The sequence below is a fragment of the Mya arenaria genome, chromosome 6 (assembly GCF_026914265.1).
Source record: "Mya arenaria isolate MELC-2E11 chromosome 6, ASM2691426v1".
Classification (NCBI taxonomy): Eukaryota; Metazoa; Mollusca; class Bivalvia; order Myida; family Myidae; genus Mya; species Mya arenaria.
The window spans coordinates 73,145,045-73,171,034 of record NC_069127.1 but is presented as its reverse complement, the minus strand read 5'-3'; the positions used below and the strand labels follow the sequence as shown (position 1 = coordinate 73,171,034).

General features: G+C 36.8%; 1 protein-coding gene across 1 annotated transcript; it reads left to right on the top strand.

Annotated features, from left to right (window-relative positions):
* Positions 1-5,524: 5,524 nt before the first annotated feature.
* On the top strand, positions 5,525-23,804 carry LOC128238241 (uncharacterized). Its single transcript, XM_052953929.1, has 5 exons — positions 5,525-5,645; positions 10,673-21,251; positions 21,415-21,816; positions 22,460-22,912; positions 23,213-23,804. Exons 1-5 carry the CDS (start codon positions 5,609-5,611, stop codon positions 23,214-23,216), a joined length of 11,475 nt encoding a protein of 3,824 aa, XP_052809889.1. The 5' UTR covers positions 5,525-5,608; the 3' UTR covers positions 23,217-23,804.
* The last annotated feature ends 2,186 nt before the right edge of the window (positions 23,805-25,990 follow it).

Genomic DNA, 25,990 nt, shown 5'->3' with positions numbered 1-25,990 from the left:
CTACGATTTTCATAAGCGTTAACAATGCTAACAATCACTTAATTACAGCTTTGTTGTTGCGTAAGTCGTTGATTAACATCATTAAGTGATCGTATCAATGTATTGTTAATAGGTAACAATATCGACCACTTATGGAAAACTGCTGGTGGCCTAGTGGTAAAGGCTTTAATTTTTTTCTTGATTTAAACCGGCGTGGGTTAACATCCCACTCAAAGATTAAGATACTAATGAAATAGGTGTTTAAAGATGCCCTACCGGAACAACTTATTTTTGGTCCAAAAACATGAGCGAGAGCTTGGTCAATATAAATGTCTTATAACCTTCATTATTTGAACACTATTTAGCTGTTAAGTGAATTTTTATGAAAGTATGTGGTTGAAAAGCGTATTTGAACCACAAACTTATCAGTTTAAAAAGCAAAGCATTAGTATATAAAGCAACAAAGAATATTTGATATTCAAAAAGTGCTAATTAGCGCTAAAATCTATTTTTTAATGACAAAAAGTCTTATTCTCATATCAACGTGTTCTCCAGACTTAAAGAGTTTGTCAAAAGATACAACAGCCATTATAAGTGGTAGAAGGGTTCTCAGATCTGTTGAACTTTGTATGCTAAACAAAGTTGTAGGGAACATGTATCTATTTCCTGGGATTTTGCAGAAATGAAACTCACGCATGATATTTAGCGTAATGGTAACCCGGGTGGTACACTAAGTAGAAGGGCTTTTAACATTTATTTGGTTTGTTAATACTGTAGTCCGCAAGTTTGTTTGCATATTCACGCTGGGCGTTTAGACGGGTTATCTTCGATAGTTTAATGTTTTATGGTTTAAAATAAATGGTTGGGATCATATAGAAATATATTTTCATTTACAGTATGTATACAGTCTACTTTCAAGTTTCACTTTCGTGTTGCAATATAGGTAAAACAATGAGGTAAAATTATCACTGCAAAGTTATAACTAAATTCAAAATAACATGATATGGCGTGAGACCACGGTTATGTTTACTATTTGTTTCATATAGACAGACACTAACCTGAATATCACTTAAAACCGTCCCAATTGAAAAACATGCAACTGGCAGCTGTAGAACAATCCAAGACACAAAATTTAATCACAAGAAAATATAAGGTTGACCAATTCAGCGTCTCACAACATTGGGTAAATAAACATGACCCGGAGGTCGAAACGGCTACAAACAACCAATTACACAGATTGTTCCACTGAAAATTATATTTTTTTGCAATACAGTGTCAAATTGTGTTAAGCTCTATGCACAAAGAGCACTCGTTTCTTCTCTTTCATTCAACTTTAGTAACATACTGGTACTTGAACTCGAGCATTCATTTTTCTGTATTAACATCCGGATCAACGTGGGGCAGAAAACTGTGACCTTGAGCTATTTGAGTAATATTTTTGCCAAAACAGACTTCAAAAGCTCCTAAAGTTCACTTTCAGGCTAAATGCAATACAATCTGAAAGTTTGACAGTGATATATTAAATGCCTAAAGAATGAGACAAGTATTAGCAAATGTGATATTTCATAAAAAAAAACAACAGAAATAGCCATTTCCGACAAATGATAAGCCGCAAACCTTTACAGAGGCTTTGTTTTCTTATGCATTGGAATAATCTGACCAAGTAAACTTTTCTTTGTAGATTTAAATTGTGTTTATAACACACTTTAGTGGCTTAGTGTTTAACATAAAAAAATGACATAGAACCAAACTGAAATGCTTTAACTTGTCAAATATGTGCTTTTCTGGTCCACTCATATACATATTAAACAGAACTGTTCAATTTAACGATGTAGCAATAGTGATCATGTGTGTATAGACAGTCTAAACACCACTATTTGCCAAACTGATTGCCTCCGGGACAAATGGTGCAAGAAATGAAATGGCAAAAAACACCCAAACTGAAAGATTCATGACAACTGCTCGTGTTTTGGCTCATTCACACACAAACAAGTACAGAGTTGACTAACATCTTCATTCTTCTGAAATGTTGGATTCAGAGCTGGATCGTTTGGATTCAGATTGCGGGACTACTCGCGGGGAAAAAGCCGCAGCTCATTGGCACGTCAGAATCTGCAAGCAAGACACAAAAGCAATGTTTTACACAAAAGTACTGTTCATTTGTTCGTACTCAAAGTGCTTAAGTATGAAAAATGCCTGTTAACATTCGTTCGAGGTATACACAACCTTTTATGTAGTCCTTAATGTGATGAATATGCAGAAAAGCTCATGAATTCATACATTTTTAGGACAAAATTCATGAAATATATTATCCTTTGGACGTTTTGCAATCAGTTTTACCATTCCAATTTTATGCTTAAATAATTGAGTACACAGATGCATTTTGAAAGAGTCAAAACCAGCCATGCTTGGATTTTTTTCTTACTTCAGACGGTATTCCTTTCTCGGAAACCCTTGCCGGGAAATGGTATGTAATTCCATACAAGACCGCGTTTTGACCAGCACTGGTTCTTGCCCTTAAAAATACATCCATGCCTTCCGCAAGCAGCTTAGCTATAGAAATAAACAATAAATTACTGTTTTAAGGCATTTTGAGTGTACTTAGGTGTTACTTTGAATACATGAAGGAAAAAAGGCTCTAACCTTAATGTGACCGGCACACGTTTGATTTATTTTGCCTGGAGAAATGCCAAGTGTTTCAATGTATAAAACTGAATAAATGAATGCATCAATGAATATATATGAATGATTGAAAGTATGAATTAATGAATTAATAAAAGGTAGCAATATTCCTTTCAAATAGGAATATCTTTGTGTTGCTGTGATTGTTGAAGTAGATGTTTTTTCTTGTCCATAAGCTGAAAATCATGTGTAAACTAAATAAAGCATCATTTTGCATAGTATGAGTTGTAAGTTTTGTTTTCATTGCTTATAAAATTTGCAATTAATGTAATGTTCGCTTAACAGAGCAAACAAAATGTGCTAATAAATTCTCTATACCCAAATTCAGCGTATCACAAAACATGACCATGAGGTCAAAATGGAATAAGGCTACACACAACCAATTATGATGTGTTTTTTTTCTTATATTTATATTGGAAACAATCTTTTTTGCAGTACAGTGTCAAATTATGTTAAGCTCTATGCAACAAGAGCCACCCGTTTTATCTCCCTTTCATTCAACTTTAATAAAATATCGATACTTGAACAAAAACACTCTTTTTTCTGTATTAACATCGGATCTGTGGTCTTAAGCCATGTTATCCTCTACTTAAGGTCTATATTTAAGATTGAAAATGGAATGCTACTTTAGGTTTATATTTTACTTATGTCTAAGTGATGCACATAATTTATTGTTGCTGTACTTCATACTTTAAATTCAGTCCAATACCTGCACTCAGAAAAAAAAATATCTCAGAGCTTGCTGGAACTAGAACGTGCTGACTTCCAGCCGGATTCAACATGGATTTCTCATGTCAAATACTATCTTAATTCAGTATTTTTTAACAAGAATAAATGCCAAAATGTTTTCGTAGAAATAAAATGACAGCCGCTGAAAAAAATGTTTTTTTAATCAAACCTTGTAAAATTTTCAAACATTTTACCCCAAAATCCAAAGTTTATAACATAATCAGGGAAAACTAAAAATGCGGTTTGTCTTTAAAAAAACCTAAACAATAAATCTATCTCCGAGCCATTCCAGATAATTGGCAATAACATGGCCGAATCTGTGACGAGTTTAAGCCGGGCCGTTTTCGGAACGGTGTCAAATCAGAGCAGATCGTTTTCGGCCAAGAACGGGCGGGTTTCGACCCACTCTCGACCTGACACTTGGCTAGCAGACAAGAAACGGCCAATTACGTTGTAGCACAAACAGCGGCAGTCAAATTGGTATTCTACAAAAAAAACAGCATAAAGATGACAAATCCCAAACTTTCTAACGTATATTTTAAACATAATTATCAACAATTTTCACTTAGAACCTTAATATCTGCAAATATAATGCAACATAGCAACATTCACTCAAGTAAGAATGAGGCTGTGAAACATCCTTCCCAAAATTGGAACTGTTCATTTCTTCGTACTCAAAGTTCACTTAATCAATTACTCAATTACTTAGGAATTATGTAGGCCTGTTAGTAATTTCTATTATCATCTGGATTAAGATACCCTTAACCGTGGGTACATGGAATCAATGACATAAACTTTTACATGCAATACAAATTCGCGGCAATCCTGTCAGATTCATTTCGAGTGTCATTACAAATGAAGGAATTTAGATATCTGTATGTAACATATGCACAAAAGTTGTACAAAAATACCAAAAAGCATGACAAGTATGCCGTAATCCTAAACATTTCCGAGGTAAGTGAATTTTAAACTTCTTATGTCCAGATGTTGGTCGCATCAATGCATGGTTGTCGTATGCGTGAAACGACAGAAAATGCAATTTTTTTTCCATCTGAAGTGCTGTCTGGTTGCATTAAATGTATAGGGAAAATAATAAGTAGTGTATTACCATAACGACAGGGTGTTTTAGTAATCTATTGAATTTATCTATACTAACGGCTATTAATTCGGTGAGTATAAACATTGTTTTTTTTATATCTTTTAAGGATATTTTAATACAAACATGTTTTTCATCTAAAACAAGCGTCATCGTAAACAAGCAATTGCTCTCCATTCGGTGCAAAAGGTCGTTTCTAATAAATGTCATTGAAACATATAGAAAACAATGTTTATACTCACCGAATCGAGGACGTTTTTCACGACAAACAATGAATCGGGAAACCTTGACGCACCTGACATGACTGCCCTTGGTAATTGTAACATTTCTGCAGTTTGGTTTTTCGTCTGACTTAGGTGAGCACACGATCTGGTTCTGATATAATGGTTAGCGTTCTTAGTTTCTTAAATATTATAAGTATTTTGGATTATGAAACAGAAAGGAACATACTTTGTATGAACAAGTGTTAACGTCTTAATTGCCACGGGTCGCAACGAAATAAGGAAATGGAAGTTCGCTTAGTGGTGTCACCCCTGTGTTATTTTCATGTCAGGACACACCTCCATGCATTGATACATTTATATTTCTAATTAACAGTTTGATAGTATGTTGTTCAAGCTTGATGTTATTATCACGTTAATGTAAAACAGAATACAATCGTTCTATCTAATTAAGGTCTTACTTATCAAGTTTGCTTTTTGTTCCATCAATGTGTCTCGTTCCTTCCTGTCATATCATTCACGACTATCAAAATTTGTTAAAACCATAAATATCTCATAATTGTGTACAAAGTAGATTTATTACTGATGTAGATAAAAACAACGAATCTAACATTCAACTGCCTCTGTTTGCAAAATAATATAGCACTTGTTATCAATGTATTTTTGTCTAATCTATCAAACTGTCGCTTGTCATTCTCTCATGCAAATCCGCTTGTCAAGGAAACGCATTGCTATCGCTGCATAAACAGCTAAGAATTTAAGTGTTTTCTTTAATTATCTTTAATTAATTCTTCCTTATTGTTCATTCGAGCATGTCCAAAGCGTGGGTTATATCAATACCTTTGCCAAAACCCTTTAAACAGTTTCGCATTTTCGCGAACGACGGATATGTTGTTTTAAAATGTGGGGGACCATACTAATAGTTTCGATAGTGACAGGTAAATTAGTTAATTAATCAAGATATGTCAACTAGTTTTGAACTAAATCATAGTTCTTTATTTTAATTTGTTAATCAATTTAAGAATAGACATAAGCGCCATACGTGATTTTACGGACCGGGAAGTCAGTCTGAGCTCTGGTCGTAACAGCATTTAATGGTCAAAATAATATTTCGTCCAATGAGAAGAAAGTATACTAAAACTTGCCAAATCATTTACATCAGTAAATCAGCAGTTAGCCGTTTGTTGCTTTTAGTCACGTGATAAGGTAGATATAACCCGTGTTAGTGGTTATTTTACACAATATTATGTTGACCACACAAATGTTCAAGGTTGTTAGTATGCTCTTACATAAAATAAATGGTTATGCAAAGGCGCCTCACTAAATCACCTGTTTTTTTACTATGTACTACATACTAACAACCTTTAGCCATAACATATACCGAAATGGCATGTTAAAATTGTTAAATTTTTGAGAATGTTTCCTCGAAACAAGGGTCATACAATATTTAACTGCTAAGATATATCATAGTTAGTGGCTCCATTGTTCTTCACCGTTCAGTATAGCTTGGATATATTTTGGCCATGTAAAATGTGTGTAAACAGAGTATGAGACGGATTTGCTATTGTTATTTCTCGGGCGATATGATATAACCATTCATCGCAAGTAATTGTTCAAGATTACCTCAGATATTCTTAAGGGACGTGTATACAGTTACATATTCAGTGACAGGGCTCGGTATTACAACTATTTTTTCATTAATATTTTCTGTTGTTTTCCATTGCCACAACCCGTTGAATACACTCTAAGAATGCATAAGCTGTTCCTTATTTAAATGCTAACAGACTCATCTACGATATGCGACAAGTTCATTTTGGCTAGGGTCCAACCGTTATCTTTCTTAATGTTATATGTTTTGTCTTGTTCAGTTTAAGCACTTACAATGTAATCAGTGGGAAAATCAGTTTTCTTGGCGGGCTTTTTGTACTCAAATAATTGCTAACATGGTAATTGCTGCTAACATATTCTCGTCCCGTGTTGTATATTTGTTTCAGATAAGTTTGGTATTTGATAAATGGTATCTGGTTTCTTAAGGAACAGGACAGAAACAGTGTCATGAGTTCCTTGTATCCCTGAGAGTATCGATTCTTCATGATCAGCTGTTATTGAAAGCTGCAATTAAAACCTTCTTTGAGTAAAAATGACTTGTGAGTGGAACCTCACCTTGACTTATCTCAACAATCAAATAAGCACATTAATTTCAAGGGAAAGAAACTCTATTCGTTAATATTGTTTATTGACTGATGCCTCTTAAGCTTCACATCGTTTTCCAGCGAATTAAAATTTTACGAAATAGTTCAAACTAAACGATTTTTCTATCGTTTGAAGGTCTACGACTTACTGCACATACATTATGCATGTTTTAACAAATATCTGATGCTTTCCAAAGCTGTTTTCCGAGTTATAAATGCATTTCATGTAAAGTATGATATGTTATATGCATGTATAATGCACCAGTCAATTGTAACCAATCCCCCCCAGGTCCGAAGGTATTCCGGGGATAGCCGGGGTAATGGGCCGTGTTTTTACCTTCCAGGTGGCCCCGCAGTGCTGGGTGAATGCGATGGTTGTGTCTTCGCTTTAAATAGAGCGGGGAATGGGCCTTACGTAAGGTCCCTGGGATGCGGGGGCATTTGGCGGGGATTTTACCATCTGTTCGTCCACGCAGGGCGGGGATTTTAGCCGGGGTTGGCTGGGCCGAAAGTCAAAGTCCATGCTATTCCCCGGACCTGGGGGTGGGGGCGTGGTTACAATTGACTGGTGCATAACTGATTACTAGTTCAGAAACTGTTGAAGCTAGGGCTTCAAAGTACAGATGTAAACACTTCCATTATTTCCATTGTGTTGCACACTGATAAAATGTACGACACCTTTATATATTTGGACGATCGTTCTTTAACCGTAGAGACAAAACAATGCTATTTATAACAAAAATGTAGTTTTTGCCTACCCATACATGAGCATACCAAAACCAGTATAGACAAGGTATAAAAATTATATCATGAAATATTCAATATTGTGTTGAAATCTGGCTATCTGCCTAGAGTCATGGACTGTAGGCTGTCAAGTGCCAATATGTATATAAAAAGGGGGATATTCAGTTACCTGAAAGTTATCGTCCAATTATGGTGTAAAGTTACATAGATTTCTTATTTACTTGTATTCTAAATAATAAATTGTTTCAGTTGGTAGAAAGTTATGATTTACAAAATAGTAATGAAGCAGATTTCCGGAACACGATTCTACTATTGATACAATATTTGTGCTTCAGATGTCGGTGGAATACACTTGAATTCAAAAAGAAGAAATTATTTTGCACTTATGTTGATTTCCAAAAATCGTTTGACTCGGTATTGAGAAAAGGCTTATGGTCAAAAATTGTAAAATACAGTATAATCGGAAACTTATATATAGTTTAAGAAGTCATTTGTATCGTCGAACGGTAAATATTTGAAATTCTTTGTGTGTAACAAGAGGACTTCGCTAACGTATCTCCGTTATTGTTCTCACGTTATCTTAAAGATTAAGAACACCATATGGTAACAAGAAACGACAAATGTTTTGAGGTAAACGATATGCTCTTAGATGTGTTTATTAGAGTACTTGCTTTATTATATGCCGATGGCACAGTGGTATTTACCATAACCCCAGGACTCACAACCATATGTCAAAATTGTTACAATAGTGTGGTCAAACAAATTAAGTTGGCCGTCGATGGAGAGGTCTCAATTTCTAATTTTCTTATACAAACTAAACATTGTTTTACGAGCTTGCTTCGCTACGTATTTGTTGGCTTATGCAAATTGTCTATTTTTAGACAAAACTCCTAGATATTTGAAATTATCAACGACTTCTTTACAATTGTACATTTATTTTAATGTCTCTGTTTCGTCTCATTTTAACGCCAAATATAATAAAGAAATAATCATATATATATTCCTCTGACAGCAATAAGAGTAAACTGTATTTAGTACAGAATTAAGATCCCTAAAGCTGGCGACCTGTCACTAATTGTAAAAGTTACACACAGATTTCTGAAAACCTGTTCTCGAAGTTAAAAAGAAGTTATATGGTTATCTTTGTCGCTATCCATTGCCGATTTTTATTCAGAAACGTATGGTTAGATATTTACATAATTTAATTACATCAACCGAAGGCAAACTGTCTACAAAGCTTTACAAAATAGTTTTTACCCATCATAATGACAATGGCTCTCTCATTTGAAGTGGATGCATCTTGTTAAATGTATTTTCGATGAATATAGGATTAGTTATGTATGGTCTAATCAATATTTTAATGAAATAAAACAACTGCTATTAACAAAAATCAAACACTTTCTAATTAAGTAAAGTTGGACATCTGATGTTAACTCTTTCTCCAAATATTTGAATTACAGAATGCTCAAGGAATCATTTTGTGATATATGCTATTTCGACAAATTTCCTGATTTCTTTGTGCAATATTTGGTCAGATTTCGATTCTTAAATCGTCAATGTCCTATTGAAAAAGGGCAATTGTGTCATATTAAAATTAATGATAGGAAATTTCATCTTTATCAATCAAACGATGTCGGTGACGATTTTCATTAGCATTTTAAATGTACTAACTTTGTTGATGCAATAAAACGACTGCTACAATGTATTAAAAGTGATGTATGTACAACAATTAAATATAAAATGTTGATGAATTAAATTGATGAAAAGAAATTAATAAGTATAAAGATGTAGTTTTTTAAAGATTATACTGGATTAATTAAAAAAACATCAGGCGTATTTGCTCTAACTTCAGTTTAACTATAAACCGTTACACATTTGTATATAGTTATAGTATTAGTCATAGTTTACTCTACTGAGACAGATAATATTGATATTACACAGCTTCACCTTTTTCTGTGCATGTTCATTTGTTGTAGACCTCGTATCTCATGATGTATATGTGCAGAGTGTACAATTAACTTTGAAACTTTGCCAATGTGTTTAATCTAAACGCATGTGAATTATACTGTTTATTTCAATCGTTATGACGCTTAAATCTGAGTCTGATCGCTCGCGATTTTTTTCTATTTTAATCAATAAAATATGATTTTGAATCCTAGTCCACGCGATAGTGTTTGTCTAAGGTTATCGTGCGACTAAGACATTTCTGCATTGGTAAACAGTATTTATATTTACCAGGACGGTTCTGCATCACATCATTTAAACAGATTTTATAATAGTACAAACTGACATCCATTCTTTCGCGTGAAGATACAAGGTTTTCCTAGACTCCATTTTGCATTGCTGTCAAAAGTTGTAGACCGGATGACTTCACATTTAACAGTGTAGAAAATATGCAAATACTGTAAAATAAATTGAAATTCAAATTTGAAATTCAAGAATTATCAACAAAATACTCAGAAGAGCATGGCCCTTGTAGACAAATAAATTTAGAATACATTGTTTTCAGGTGGTTCAATAAATTATAGAATACACACATACAGATACTTTATAACTTAAAAAAAAAATAAAAAATATGTGTACTATATTAATTGAATATAGTATGTCATAATAACTTTTAAAGTATTGATGATTTTTCAGATTTTGATTGAAAATTGAAAAAATATATGAGTATGTTACTTAATATGTTACTTATGTTACTTATCCAATATTCGATTGTAAATGCCAGGGCCAAGAACTAAGAAACTATGAGCAGCAATTAAAAACAATTCGGGAATGATTTACATCTGAACAATACATACACAGTATACGCTAACAATCTCGGTTTGATTGTACTTAGACAACATAGGTCCGGTAATGATTAAGACAACAGGGCTTGACTCTGTATTTTCCATTTTAAAGTAATGTTGAGTCACCTTTGTTTTATTCTGTGGTATGTCATTGTTTGCATAAATTACAAGCATATTACACAAATATAATATTTATAATAATTTTATTTTAAATTATACATACTATCTTATTATTTATAGTATCTGTCAGATCGCACCATCCTATCCCAGCACCGAATGACCAGGTGTACCAGGTTGGAGGCTCTAAACTGCCAACAAATGTTGACCCCAAGAACTTTGGTCCGACGATAACAAAGAAAGGATCACGTCCGTCACGATTACAGTCTGGAAATTACAATGCCGAGAGCAGCACGGGCCTATCAGGAACAAACATACAGTACCCATTTGAAATTGCACTGGTGTATGAAAATGCTACTAATGGACAATCACAAAATCAGTATAAGCCTAAAGAAACAAATATCACTACAAATAAAACGAACAATGTTGGTGTTAAATCCAATTTGCTATCAATGGTTTCCAATGCCGTAAAAAATAAACCGAATCAAAATTATAACACTCAAAACAAATCAAATGCAATTGGTGCAATTAAAGGCAACACGTACAACGCTAACGATAAACTTAATCTTAATTACAAAAGCACGGCATATAAAAAAGCGGCTGCATTTATAAAGCAGTTCCCAACAATAAATCCAACAAAGTATGGAACAAATAAAGGGACAGTTACGCCGGGGTTACCGAGCAGACCAAACACATATGGCAACAATTATAATGCTCCAAGTAAACCAACAAAACCTACGTCAAAACCGTACGGTACAATAGATGTGAACGGAGTGGACAATAATGGCAACAATTATAACGCTCCAAGTGAACCAACAAAGCCTACGTCGAAACCGTACGGTACAAAAGTTGTGAACGGAGCGGACAATAATGGCAACAATTATAACGCTCCAAGTAAACCAACAAAGCCTACGTCGAAACCGTACGGTACAAAAGTTGTGAACGGAGCGGACAATAATGGCAACAATTATAACGCTCCAAGTGAACCAACAAAGCCTACGTCGAAACCGTACGGTACGATAGATTGGTACAGACCGAAAAATAATGGCAATAACTATAACGCTCCAAGTAAACCAACAAAGCCTACGTCAAAACCGTACGGTACAGTTGATGCGAACGGACCGGATAAGAATGGCAATACTTATAACGTTCCAAGTGAACCAACAAAGCCTACGTCAAAACCGTACGGCACGATAGATTGGAACAGACCGAAAAATAATGGCAACAATTATAACACTCCAAGTAAACCAACAAAGCCTACGTCAAAACCGTACGGAACAGTTGATGCGAACGGACCGGATAAGAATGGCAACAATTTTAACGCTCCAAGTAAACCAACAAAGCCTACGTCAAAACCGTACGGTACAATTGATGTGAACGGAGCTAACAATAATGGCAACAATTATAACGCGCCAAGTAAACCAACAAAGCCTACGTCAAAACCGCACGGTTCAATTGATTGGAAAAGACCAGACAACAATGGGAACAACTATGCAAATGAAGTAATTACCAAAAAAAAGAGCAAACTACCTAATGCACCATTATCTCCCATCGAAAGAATGATTGCCTTTGCAAAAATGAAGGCCGTTGTTAAACTGACAAGGGAACGGGTAGAGAATCTTTTAGAACTAAAAAAACCCACCAATAACAACAATTACAATGGTCCACAAGATACAACCTTGAAGCTATCTAAGCCTTACGGAACAATTGATGCCTATCAACCAGACACCAATAACAAAAAAAACAATGGTCCACAAGATACAACCGTGAACCCATCTAAGCCTTACGGAACAAATGATGCCTACCAACCCGACACCAATAACAACAATAACAATGGTCCACAAGATAAAACCGTGAAGCCATCTAAGCCTTACGGAACAATTGATGCCTACCAAACCGACACCAATAACAACAATTACAATGGTCCACAAGATACAACCGTGAAGCCATCTAAGCCATACGGAACAAATGATGCCTACCAACCCGACACCAATACCAACAATTACAATGGTCTACAAGATAAAACAGTGAAGCAATCTAAGCCTTACGGAACAATTGATTTCTACCAACCTGACACCAATAACAACAATTACAATGGTCTACAAGATAAAACAGTGAAGCCATCTAAGCCTTACGGAACAATTGATGCCTACCAACCCGGCACCAATAACAACAATTACAATGGTCCACAAGATACAACCGTGAAGCCATCTAAGCCTTACGGAACAATTGATGCCTACATACCTGACACCAATAACAACAATAACAATGGTCCACAAGATACAACCGTGAAGCCACCTAAGCCTTACGGAACAAATGATGCCTACCAACCCGAAATCAATAACAAAAATTACAATGGTCCACAAGATAAAACCGTGAAGCCATCTAAGTCATACGGAACAAATGATGCCTACCAACCCGACACCAAAAATAACAATTACAATGGTCCACAAGATACAACCGTGAAGCCATCTAAGCCTTACGGAACAATTGATGCCTACAAACCCGACACCAATAACAACAATTACAATGGTCCACAAGATAAAACCGTGAAGCCAACTAAGCCTTACGGAACAATTGATGCCTACAAACCTGACACCAATAACAACAATTACAATGGTCCACAAGATACAACCGTGAAGCCATCTAAGCCTTACGGAACAAATGATGCCTACCAAACCGACACTAATAATAACAATTACAATGGTCCACAAGATAAAACCGTGAAGCCATATAAGCCTTACGGAACAATTGATGCCTTCCAACCCGATACCAATAAAAACAATTACAATGGTCCACAAGATACAACCGTGAAGCCATCTAAGCCTTACGTAACAATTGATGCCTACCTACCCGATAACAATAACAACAAAAACAATGGTCCACAAGATACAACCGTGAAGCCATCAAAACCTTACGGAACAATTGATGTCTACCAACCTGACACCAATAATAACAATTACAATGGTCCACAAGATAAAACCGTAAAGCAATCTAAGCCTTACGGAACAATTGATGCCTACCAACCTAACACCAATAACAACAATTACAATGGTCCAAAAGATACAAACGTGAAGCCACCTAAGCCTTACGGAACAATTGATGCCTACCTACCCGACAACAACAACAACAATAACAATGGTCAACAAGATACAACCGTGAAGCCATCAAAACCTTACGGAACAATTGATGCCTACCAGGCCGACACCAATAACAACAATTACAATGGTCCAAGCGATACAACCGTGAAGCCATCTAAGCCTTACGGAACAATTGATGCCTACCAACCCGACACCAATAACAACAATTACAATGGTCCAAAAGTTACAACCGTGACGCCATCTAAGCCTTACGGAACAATTGATGCCTACCAACCCGACAACAATAACAACAATTACAATGGTGCACAAGATACAACCGTGAAGCCATCAAAACTTTACGGAACAATTGATGCCTACCAACCCGACACCAATAACAACAATTACAATGGTCCAAGCGATACAACCGTGAAGCCATCTAAGCCTTACGGAACAATTGATGCATACCTACCCGACAACAATAACAACAATTACAATGGTCCACAAGATACAACCGTGAAGCCATCAAAACCTTACGGAACAATTGATGCCTACCAACCCGACACCAATAACAACAATTACAATGGTCCAAGCGATACAACCGTGAAGCCATCTAAGCCTTACGGAACAATTAATGCCTACCTAACCGACAACAATAATAACAATTACAATGGTACACAAGATACAAACGTGAAGCCACCTAAGCCTTACGGAACAATTGATGCCTACCTACGCGACAACAATAATAACAATTACAATGGTCCACAAGATACAACCGTGAAGTCATCAAAACCTTACGGAACAATTGATGCCTACCAACCCGACACCAATAACAACAATTACAATGGTCCAAGCGGTACAACCGTGAAGCCATCTAAGCCTTACGGAACAATTGATGCCTACCAACCCGACAACAATAACAACAATTACAATGGTGCACAAGATACAACCGTGAAGCCATCAAAACCTTACGGAACAATTGACGCCTACCAGGCCGACACCAATAACAACAATTACAATGGTCCACAAGATACAACCGTGAAGCCATCTAAGCCTTACGGAAAAATTGATGTCTACAATCCGGACACTAATAACAACAATTATAATGTTCCAAGCGATACAACCGTGAAGCCATCTAAGCCTTACGGAATAATTGATGCCTACCAACGTGACACCAATAACAACAATTACAATGGTCCACAAGATAAAACCGTAAAGCGATCAAAGCCATACGGAACAATTGAATCATACCAACCTGACACCAATACCAACAAATACAATGCTCCTCAAGATACAACCGTGAGGCCATCTAAGCCATACGGAACAATTGATGCCTACCAACCCGACACCAATAACAACAATAATAATGGTCCACAAGATAAAACCGTGAAGCCATCCAAGCCTTACGGAACAATTGATGCCTACCAACCTGACACCAATAACAACAATTACAATGGTCCTCAAATTAAAACCGTGAAGCCATCGAAGCCATACGGAACAATTGATGCCTACCAACCCGACACCAATAACAACAATTACAATGGTCCTGAAGATACAACCGCAATGCCATCAAAGCCATACGGAACAATTGATGCCTACCAACCCGACACCAATACAAACAATTACAATGGTGCAAGCAAAACTGTCGTGAAGCCATCAAAGCCATACGGAAAAATTGATGCCTACCAACCCGACACCAATAACAACAATTACAATGGTCCACAAGATACAACCGTGAAACCATCAAAACCTTACGGAACAATTGATGCCTACCAACCCGATACCAATAACAACAATTACAATGGTCCACAAGATAAAACCGTAACGCCATCAGAACCTTACGGAACAATTGATGCCTACCAACTTGACACCAATAACAACAATTACAATGGTCCTCAAGTTAAAACCGTGAAGCCATCGAAGCCATACGGAACAATTGATGCCTACAAACCTGACACCAATTACAACAATTACAATGGTCCAAGCGATACAACCATGAAACTATCTAAGCCTTACGGTTCAATTGATGCCTACCAACCCGACACCAATAACAACAATAATAATGGTCCACAAGATAAAACCGTGAAGCCATCAAAGCCATACGAAACAATTGATGCCTACCTACCTGACACCAATAACAACAATTACAATGGTCCACAAGATACAACCGTGCAGCCATCAAAGCCTTACGGAACAATTGATGCCTACCAACCCGACGTCAATAACAACAATTATAATGGTCCAGAAGGTACATCCGTGAAGCCATCAAAACCTTACGGAACAATTGATGCCTACCAACCTGACACCAACAACAGCAATAACAATGGCAATCAAATGAAGACCGTGAAGCCATCGAAACCATACGGAACAATTGATGCCTACCAACCCGACTCCAATAACAACAATTACAATGGTCCTGACAAAACAGCCGTGAAGCCATCTAAACCATACGGAACAATTGATGCCTACCAACCCGACACCAATAACAACAATTACAATGGTCCACAAGATACAACCGTAAAGCCATCAAAACCTTTCGGAACAATTGATGCCTACCAATCCGACACCAATAACAACAATTACAATGGTCCACAAGATAAAACCGTAACGCCATCTAAGCCTTACGGAACAATTGATGCCTACCAACCCGACACCAATAACAACAATTACAATGGTCCACAAGGTACAACCGTGAAGCCATCAAAACCTTACGGAACAATTGATGCCTACCAACCCGACGCCAATAATAACAATTATAATGGTCCAGAAGGTACATCCTTGAAGCCATCAAAACCTTACGGAACAATTGATGCCTACAAAAACGACAACAATAACAACAATTACAATGGTCGACAATATAAAACCGTGAAGCCATCAAAACCTTACGGAACAATTGATGCCTACCAACCTGACACCAATAACAACAATTACAATGGTCCTCAAGTTAAAACCGTGAAGCCATCGAAGCCATACGGAACAATTGATGCCTACAAACCTGACACCAATTACAACAAAAACAATGGTCCAAGCGATACAACCATGAAACTATCTAAGCCTTACGGTACAATTGATGCATACCAACCCGACTCCAATAGCAACAATTACTATAGTCCACAAGATACAACCGTGAATCCATCTAAGCCATACGGAACAATTGATGCCTACCAACCCGACACCAATAACAACAATTACAATGGTCCACAAGATACAACCGTGAAGCCATCAAAACCTTACGGAACAATTGATGCCTACCAACCCGACACCAATAACAACAATTACAATGGTCCACAAGATACAACCGTGAAGCCATCTAAGCCTTACGGAACATTTGATGCCTACCAACCCGACACCAATAACAACAATGACAATGGTCCACAAGGTACATCCGTGAAACCATCAAAACCTTACGGAACAATTGATGCCTACCAACCCGACGCCAATTACAACAATTACAATGGTCCAAGCGATAAAACCGTGAATCCATCTAAGCCATACGGAACAAATGATGCCTACCAACCCGACACCAATAACAACAATAATAATGGTCCAAAAGATAAAACCGTGAAGCCATCGAAGCGATACGGAACAATTGATGCCTACCAACCTGACACCAATAACAACAATTTCAATGGTCCACAAGATACAACCGTGAAGCCATCTAAGCCTTACGAAATAATTGATGCCTACCAACCCGACACCAATAACAACAATTACAATGGTCCACAAGGTATATCCGTGAAACCATCAAAACCTTACGGAACAATTGATGCCTACCAACCCGACACCAATAACAACAATTATAATGGCCCCCAAGGTCCATCCGTGAAGCCATCAAAACCTTACGGAACAATTGATGCCTACCAACCCGACAACAATAACAACAATTACAATGGTCGACAAGATAAAACCGTAACGCCATCAAAACCTTACGGAACAATTGATGCCTACCAACCCGACACCAATAGCAACAATTACAATGGTCCACAAGATACAACCGTGAAGCCATCTAAGCCTTACGGAACAATTGATGCCTACCAACCCGACACCAATAACAACAATTACAATGGTCCACAAGATACAACCGTGAAGCCATCAAATCCTTACGGAACAATTGATGCCTACCAACCCGACACCAATAACAACAATTACAATGGTCCACAAGATACAAACGTGAAGCCATCTAAGCCTTACGGAACAATTGATGCCTACCAACCCGACACCATTAACAACAATGACAATGGTCCACAGGATACATCCGTGAAACCATCAAAACCTTACGGAACAATTGATGCCTACCAACCCGACATCAATAACAACAACTACAATGGTCCACAAGATACAACCGTGAAGCCATCTAAGCCTTACGGAACAATTGATGCCTACCAACCCGACACCAATAACAACAATAATAATGGTCCAAAAGATAAAACCGTGAAGCCATCGAAGCCATACGGAACAATTGATGCCTACCAACCTGACACCAATAACAACAATTACAATGGTCCACAAGATACAACCGTAAAGCCATCTAAGCCTTACGGAACAATTGATGCCTACCAACCCGACACCAATAACAACAATTACAATGGTCCACAAGGTACATCCGTGAAACCATCAAAATCTTACGGAACAATTGATGCCTACCAACCCGACACCAATAACAACAATAATAATGGTCCACAAGGTCCATCCGTGAAGCCATCAAAACCTTACGGAACAATTGATGCCTACCAACCCGACAACAATAACAACAATTACAATGGTCGACAAGATAAAACCGTAACGCCATCAAAACCTTACGGAACAATTGATGCCTACCAACCCGACACCAATAGCAACAATTACAATGGTCCACAAGATACAACCGTGAAGCCATCTAAGTCTTACGGAACAAGTGATGCCTACCAACCTGACACCAATAACAACAATTACAATGGTCCACAAGATACAACCGTGAAGCCATCTAAGCCTTACGGAACAATTGATGCCTACCAACCTGACACCAATAACAACAATTACAATGGTCCACAGGATACAACCGTAAAGCCATCTAAGTCTTACGGAACAATTGATGCCTACCAACCCGACATCAAAAACAACAACTACAATGGTCCACAAGATACAACCGTTAAGCCATCTAAGCCTTACGGAACAATTGATGCCTACCAACCCGACACCAATAACAACAATATCAATGGTCCAAAAGATAAAACCGTGAAGCCATCGAAGCCATACGGAACAACTGATGCCTACCAACCTGACACCAATAACAACAATTACAATGGTCCAAAAGATACAACCGTGAAGCCATCTAAGCCTTACGGAACAATTGATGCCTACCAACCCGACACCAATAACAACAATGACAATGGTCCACAAAGTACATCCGTGAAACCATCAAAATCTTACGGAACAATTGATGCCTACCAACCCGACACCAATAACAACAATTATAATGGTCCACAAGGTCCATCCGTGAAGCCATCAAAACCTTACGGAACAATTAATGCCTACCAACCCGACAACAATAACAACAATTACAATGGTCGACAAGATAAAACCGTAACGCCATCAAAACCTTACGGAACAATTGATGCCTACCAACCTGACACCAATAACAACAATTACAATGGTCCACAAGATACAACCGTGAAGCCATCTAAGCCTTACGGAACAATTGATGCCTACCAACCTGACACCAATAACAACAATTACAATGGTCCACAAGATACAACCGTGAAGCCATCTAAGCCTTACGGAACAATTGATGCCTACCAATCTGACCCCAATAACAACAATTACAATGGTCCACAAGATACAACCGTAAAGCCATCTAAGTCATACGGAACAATTGATGCCTACCAACCCGACACCAATAACAACAATAATAATGGTCCAAAAGATAAAACCGTGAAGCCATCGAAGCCATACGGAACAATTGATGCCTACCAACCAGACGCCATTAACAACAATTACAATGGTCCACAAGATAAAACCGTGAAGCCATCGGAGCCATACGGAACAATTGATGCCTACCAGCCTGACACCAAAAACAACAATTACAATGGTCCACAAGATATAAACGTGAAGCCATATAAGCCTTACGGAACAATTGATACCTACCAACCGGACAACAATAACAACAATAAGAATGGTCCACAAGATACAACCGTAAAGTCATCTAAGCTATATGGAACAATTGATGCATACCAACCCGACACAAATAACAACAATTACAATGGTCCTCAAGGTACAGCCGTGAAGCCATCTAAGGCTTACGGAACAATTGATGCCTACCTACCTGACACCAATAACAATAATTACAATGGTCCTCAAGATAAAACCGCGAAGCCATCTAAGCCATACGGAAAAATTGATGCCTACCAACCAGACATCAATAACAACAATTATAATGGTCCAAGCGATACAACCATGAAGCCGTCTATGCCTTACGGAACAATTGATGCCTACCAACCCGACACCAATAACAACAATTACAATGGTCCAAGCGATACAACCGTGAAGCAATCTAAGTCTTACGGAACAATTGAAACCTATCAACCTGACACCAATACAAACAAATACAATGGTCCACAACATAAAACCGTGAAGCCATCTAAGCCATACGGAACAATTGATGCCTACCAACCCGACACCAATAACAACAATTACAATGGTCCACAAGATACAACCGTGAAGCCATCTAAATCTTACGAAACAATTGATGCCTACCTACCCGACACCAATAACAACAATTACAATGGTCCACAAGGTACAACTGTGAAGTCATCTAAGCCTTACGGAACAATTGATGCCTACCAACCCGACACCAATAACAACAATTACAATGGTCCACAAGATACAACCGTGAAGCCATCTAAGCGTTACGGAACAATTGATGCCTACAAACCCGACACCAATTACAACAATTACAATGGTCCACGAGAAACACCAGGAAAGCCATCGAAGCCTTATGGATCATTTGCGACCTATCAACCCGACACCAATAACAACAATTACAATGATCCGCGCGTTGTTATAGTAAAAGCATCTCAGTCTTACGGAACAATTGATGCCAAACGACCGGTTACAAATAAAAATGATTACAATAATCCAGGTAATACAAAAGTAAAGGCACCAAAGCCTTACGGAGCAGTTGATGCCAAAAAACCTTATACTAATAACAACAACAATTACAATGATCCACTCGATGTAACAATAAAGGTAGCACAATCTTACGGAACCATTGATAACAACAGGCTTGATACCAACGGCAACCATAATTACAACGGCCCACGCGATGCTTCACAAAAGACATCTAAGATTTACAATATAATAAATGCAAACCGACTAGGCAAAAAGTCCAACAACAATTACAATGATCCAAATTCATACATTAAAACCTATCAAAAAACTAGGCTAAGGAGTGGCTCACGTCATGAAAATTCCGAACGACTTCCGGCAGTATCTAGTGTTTCTTCTCACTCTAACGATTATATGAAATACATACCTGGTTCATTGGAGAAAACTTTGAGAAAGGAAGCAAAACCATCACCGAAGTGTAAATTGATTCCAGTCTGCGGCACGGATAGTATGACATATTTGTCAGAGTGCTTCTTACCGAGGTAAAAGCGTTGGCTACATCTAAACAGATAATGAATGATAAACATTACGTTTCAGTATAATAGTAAGGTACCTGCTCTAATAAATACCTTTGTTAACTTTCTACAAATTTATGCTTTCCAATAACAACATTTGAAGACTTGTACTTTTCATTTTATATTTCAGTGGTGTTAAGAAAATGTGTGATGGATTCTGTCCTTGTAAACGCCAGAACGCCTACCCGGAGACAAATGGAAACAAGCATGGCTTTGTTTCAAGAACGAAATCTGGCAGTCGCCATCCAGGTCAGACGGATATAAAGGCTTACAATTCGGATACGACTAAGATTATTACAAGAACGAAATATGGTAGTCGTCATCCAATTGTGACTGGTGCACAGTCTGGCGCTTCTTCCATATCTGTGGATGGACCAGTCTCAAAACGAACACATGCTCTAGCTTCGATGTTAGCAAAGAAAATCATTTCTCCGCGGCAAATATGCGAAGCTAAATGCTCAGGTGTGGAGAGAAATCCTGTCTGCTCTGTTGCTGGAAAATCCTACGAGAACGAATGCCTCCGGTATTGCAGGTAAATCGATTTAATTTCCGAGTTTCTCGAATATACTTGCGTAAATACCAAGTAATTTACTACTTTCATATAACCAATATAGTGTCTAGCATGGTTCAACATTTTAAATCTTTTACCAGTTTATAATTATATGTTCTTATATATTAAAATAGAATTAGTAAAAGTCGAAAAAACAAATGTATTTAAGCGAGGTAATTAGAACTCAATTTGTTTAATGAACTTATACGTTTTTTGCATATTAAATGATCGTTTGAAGAAAGTGAACGCACAAAACAATTTTTTTAAGAAATAAACAATAAGTCAAAATATGAAAGAAAACTCATGTATTTCCTTTCTATTTATAATATTCGCAAGATTTAAATAGAGTACACTATTAAGTAAGAACATTAGAATGTTCGTCAAACTAGGGCCACAAAGAAATATAGGAAGGAAAAATGGTAAGATTTCGTGTTTATATTGAACCAATATGTGTATTAACATTAAATGGTGACACCCTTAAGGCTTTTAATGGTCATGTAAGTCCTAGGCAATGCTTATCATTTATGTAACAGTATGGTATTTTTCAATGCCATAGTTCAATACAAATGTATATGATCAATAGACACGAACAACACTAAAGTACAGCTATGAATATATTTTGCAGTGGTGAATCTACAGCTTGTGCTGGCTCTTGTCCATGCATGAAGGCTTCTATTCCGAAGCTCCCAATGGGCAGGAAAGCATCTATTCCGAAACCACCACAGAATATTGTCAAGACTAAGGCTGCTCCTAAAAGGAATATTCTAAAACAGACAACTACCGCCCCTCGACCGACAACAGTTGCCCCCAAGCCGGTTGTCAAAACTAAGGGCATTCCTGCAACATCGACCTATACACAAAGCGAGAAGAAAGGAAAGGAATCAGACGTGGTTTCACGTACGGTTGGAAAGGCACCAGTGGTTATCAAACATGAGCCCGTTGTGAAGGCCGGTAGTGTTGCCACCGATGTACATGTTGTATCGACGACACCTTCTGGTGACTCCGGTGTTAACGGAGGGGACAGTCCGGACAGTCCGGACGGTTCGGACAGCGGAAAGTCTAACGACGGTCCTGACAGGTATGCGTAATATTTAAGTCGTGAAAGGGACACAACTCTGATATTTCAAAAAAAGCTATAGGATGTTTTCATCCATAGATATATACAAAAGAATAAGCAGAATTACATGACTCAGTATGGGTGTGCACTTCTTGTTTCGTTCAACGGAAACAAGTAATGCATTTATATAATAAGGATCATAGAGCCTCAATTGATCAATATGTATTTGTTATTTAGAAATCACATCGTTGCTTCACCAAATAAATGAATTCCATTTCATTTTTATTCTATTTCAATTTTGTATTCTATTTTTATTTACAGTTAGATGACCATTACGATCCAACAGTTTAATAACTGGACAGCCCTTCATTGAAAAAAGAGTTCAAAAGTGTTTGTTAACATACAATGCGACTTGCAGACGAGGCAGTTTCAATCATTAGAATATAATACTTAATAAAATTACATATTATTATGTATTGATTATATATTTGTGTTCACTTTCTCTGAATGATGCTGCAACCTCTGACACAATGCAGCCATACGGAGATTCTGTTCTGAACAATGTACAATGTTTCACAGCAATAAATTAAAGTTTTGGATACAAAAACATGTGAAAAATTCCAAAAGAGAATTGAGAAACAATCCATAAATAATAAAACCACAGCATTGTGTTTATTCTGGAGGCAAGAAATGCACTGCATTTACTAAGTGACTTAGTAGAAGATATTTAACATTTGCTTTAGGCTTAGATAAATTTCTGTGCAGAATGCTTTCATATTTGGTGACATCTCAACTTACTGTCTCATCGTTGTGCCACACTGATGCATGCATAATGTTTGATCTCTAAAACGAACAATTACCATGTGTTAAGTCATGTACAATAGGTATGTACGAATAAAAGTTGATAACATTACATATTGTCTTAATGGAACGATGTTTACGTCATTTCAACGTTACCTTAGTAACAAGAAGATATAATTTCGATAAGTATGTGCAAGAAGTTAAACAAACGTGTCCTATTAGTAGTAATACTTCAACTACTAGACGTCGAAATGAATAGGTATAAAAATGCATGAAGGTTTATTTAACTTCGTAGAATGTCGATATCGAAATCTAGAATGTCATGATCGTAATTGTAAAAAAGCCTAAATAGTTATTGTTAACATATGCGTGATGTTCTAAATAGATATTGCGAACATGTGCGATGTTCTAAATATTTATTGCAAACATATGTGATGTCCTAAATATAATTGCAAATATGTGTTAAAATAGTATCCTAAAAAGTAATTGCAAACATACGTGATGTCCTAAATGGTTATTGCAAATATGTGTGATATCTTAAATAGTTATTGCGAACATGTGCGATGTTCTAAATATTTATTGCAAATATATTTGATGTCCTAAATAGTTATTGCAAATATGTGTGATATCCTAAAAAGTTATTCCAAACGTTTGTGATGTTCTGAAGATTTTTCGCAGATATAGGTGCTATCTTGCAGAAGTATTGAAAGCGTCGTCTTATCTTAAGATATCTAGTCTTCATGCCATTTGTCCATTTAAACCGGCTATTTGTGTACTTTAACTTTCATCAAAAGAGAAAAAAACACAAAGGAAAATAAGATTATATATTTATTAATTTCAAGCATATGTTTAAATGAAACAGAACGGACTCCCAACGTGCTTATTTTTAAAAAACAGAGCAATTAGACTCCCAACGTGCACATGTTTAAATAAACAGAATGGTTATACTCCTAGCATGCATATGTTTACATAAACAGGACAAATAGACTCCCTACGTGCTCATGTTTAAATAAGCAAAATGGTTATACTCCTAAGACGCACATGTTTACATTTACAGAACAAATAGACTTCCTGCGTGCTCATGTTTAAATAAACAAAATGGTTATACTCCTAAAAAGCATATGTTTACATACAAAGAACAGATAGACTCCCTACGTGCTCATGTTTAAATAAAGAGAATGGTTATACTCCTTACATGCATATGTTTACAAAAAAAGAACAAAAAGACTCCCTACGTGCTAATGTTAAAAAACCCAGAATGGTTATACTCCTAACATACATATGTTTACATGAACGGGACAAAAAGACTCCCAACGTGCACATGTTTAAATAAACAGAACAAATAGACTCCCTACGTGTTCATGTTTAAACAAACAGAATGGTTATACTCCTAATATGCATATGTTTACATGAACAGAACTAATAGACTCCCAACGTGCACATGTTAAAATAAACAGAATGGTTATACTCCTAACATGCATGTGTTTACATTAACAGGACAAATAGACTCCCTACGTGCACATGTTTAAATAAACAGAATGGTTATACTCCTAGCATGCATATGTTTACATAAACAGGAACAATAGACTCCTTACGTGCCCATGTTTAAATAAACAAAAAGGTCATACTCTTAAGACGCATATGTTTAAATAAACAGAACAAGTAGACTCCCTACGTGTTCATGTTTAAATAAACAGAATGGTTATACTCCTAACATGCATATGTTTACATGAACAAAACTAATAGATTCCCTACGTGTACATGTTTAAAAAACAAAATATTTGTACTCCTAGGATGCACATGTTTACATAAACAGAACAAATAGACTCCCAACGTGCACATGCTAAAAGAAACGGAATGGTTACACTCCTAACATGCATGTGTTTACATAAACAGGACAAATAGACTCCCTAAGTGCCCATGTTTAAATAATCAAAATGGTTATACTCCTAAGACGCATATGTTTACGTAAACAGAACAAATAGACATCCAACGTGTTCCTTGTTTAAATAAACAGAATGGTTATACTCCTAACATGCATATAGTTACATAAACAGAACAAATAGACTCCCTACGCACACATGTTCAAATAAACAGAATGGTTATACTCCTACCATGCATATGTTTACATAAACAAAACAAATAAACTTTCAACGTGCACATGTTTCAAAACGCAAAATGGTTGTTCTCCAAACATGTATGTTTACATTGACAGAACAAATAGACTCACAACGAGCATATGTTTAAATAAACAGAATGTGTCTTCTGTTATAAGTTTTCATCCATAGATATATAAAA